The 1,679-nt window shown below is 36.2% G+C and overlaps 1 protein-coding gene across 1 annotated transcript in view; it reads right to left on the bottom strand.

The window, feature by feature from the left end:
* The window catches only part of LOC106880768 (chitinase-3-like protein 1), a gene marked incomplete at its 5' end in the record, with an annotated part of 12,366 nt that overhangs the window by 3,698 nt on the left and 6,989 nt on the right, over positions 1 to 1,679 (bottom strand). Inside the window, one exon of the mRNA XM_014930866.2 lies at positions 443 to 569. Coding sequence (XP_014786352.2) covers positions 443 to 569 — 127 coding nt within the window. The remainder of the gene's footprint in view (positions 1 to 442; positions 570 to 1,679) is intronic.

Raw genomic sequence — 1,679 nt, 5'->3', positions numbered from 1 at the left:
TCAGTTAGAATTTTCTTCAGGTCGAATAGCCCATCCCGCTCAAAAGGTCCTATTGTTATTATTATTATTATTATTATTTAGACTTACGGCAACAGTATTGTAAGAGAACGTGGAAGTCAATTTCGTTAACCCAGTGCTTCACTGCTACTTATTTCATCGACCCCGAAAGGATGAAAAACAATGACGATATCGGCAGGATTTGAACTCAGATCGAAAAGCTGCTAAGCTTTTTGTCCGGCGCGTCAACGATCCTGCCAGCTCACCACCTTAATAACAATTTCTTTTATTTGTCACAGGTGTATCAGATGAAGGGTCATTACAAAGGTAGATTACAATTTGCGTGGAGCTTTACATAAAGGATGACGGCAAAAAGTGAAGAGGAGTATGAAGCAAGATTAAAGTATAGGTGGTATATGAAATACGTGAACACAAAATTACTTACAACATTTTTCATGATATCAGGTCCTACTGAATGATTTCCTGCATAGAGGGCACTTGTATGAGCTGCATGCTTGAAGGTTCCAGGTGTATAGAAATCATAGGTTAACAGGGAAACCACATCTACTGATCTGCCAGAATAATTGATTTAATTAATAAAGAAAAATAAACATATTTCAGCATTTGATCAAATCTGCAAATAAATTTAAAATAATAATGGAACCTGAATGAACAACAGATTTTTATATTTCTGATATTTTGGATATTGTCGCTATCATCATCTTTGTCATAGTTATTCTTCCCTTCATCCATATTGTCATCGTCATCATCATCTTAATTATACCTATCTTTGTCATCGCTGTCGTCATTGTTCACATCATAACTGTCATAATCGTAATTTATACTAGAACAGACATAAGACCTGAAATTTGGTAGGAACGGATTAGTGGACACAATAGACTCTAGTGATTTACTAATACTGTATTACATTTCACCAATCCCGAAAAGATGAAAGGCAAAGAAGACCTCGGTGATTTGAACTCAGAACTCAAAGAGACGGAAAAAATACAGCAAGGTGTTTTATCTGATGTGGAGAGCTGGCAAAATCGTCACCACGTCGCCCAACTGCTTTACGGCATGTCTTCTGGCTTTAACGATCTGAGTTCAAATTTCACTAAAGCCAAATTTATCTTTGGTCCTTTCAAAGCCGTTAAAATAAGTACCAGTTGAGTATTGTAATCGACTAGACCCCTTACTCCGATTTTCAGTCTTTGTGCCTATTATAAAAAGGACATTTTCCGTTGCTCTAACGATTCTGTCAAACCACCGCCCTACATCATTATAATTGCTATTACAATCAGCATAATCCTAACAGTTACTATCCGTGACAATCTTCAGATTATTCAACAAGATACTCTGTACCTGCCCACTTGACGTAGAATAAATAGCAGCCAAATTCCTTTAAATCACACCCTAGTGCTATATAAAAAAAAAAGCTAAGATTTATTGGAAAATTAGTGACAGGTATACAAAATGACAAGCTTCTAATCGAAACAACAACAGCATTAAGAAGAACGAAAATATAAGAAAAAGAACCATTTTGAAAGTTTTGAATATGCATCTAGTTGAACACGACAAAACAGACCGTCAGCTACCCAATCTAGTGCGTGTGAGATTGAAAGTGAACTCAAACAATACTTCCCCATGAAAATGAGGGTGAAGAAAAAGAAGTCAGGGCTGTA

The sequence above is a fragment of the Octopus bimaculoides genome, unplaced genomic scaffold, assembly GCF_001194135.2.
Source record: "Octopus bimaculoides isolate UCB-OBI-ISO-001 unplaced genomic scaffold, ASM119413v2 Scaffold_133935, whole genome shotgun sequence".
Taxonomy (NCBI): domain Eukaryota; kingdom Metazoa; phylum Mollusca; class Cephalopoda; order Octopoda; family Octopodidae; genus Octopus; species Octopus bimaculoides.
This window is presented reverse-complemented; position numbering and strand designations above follow the sequence as displayed.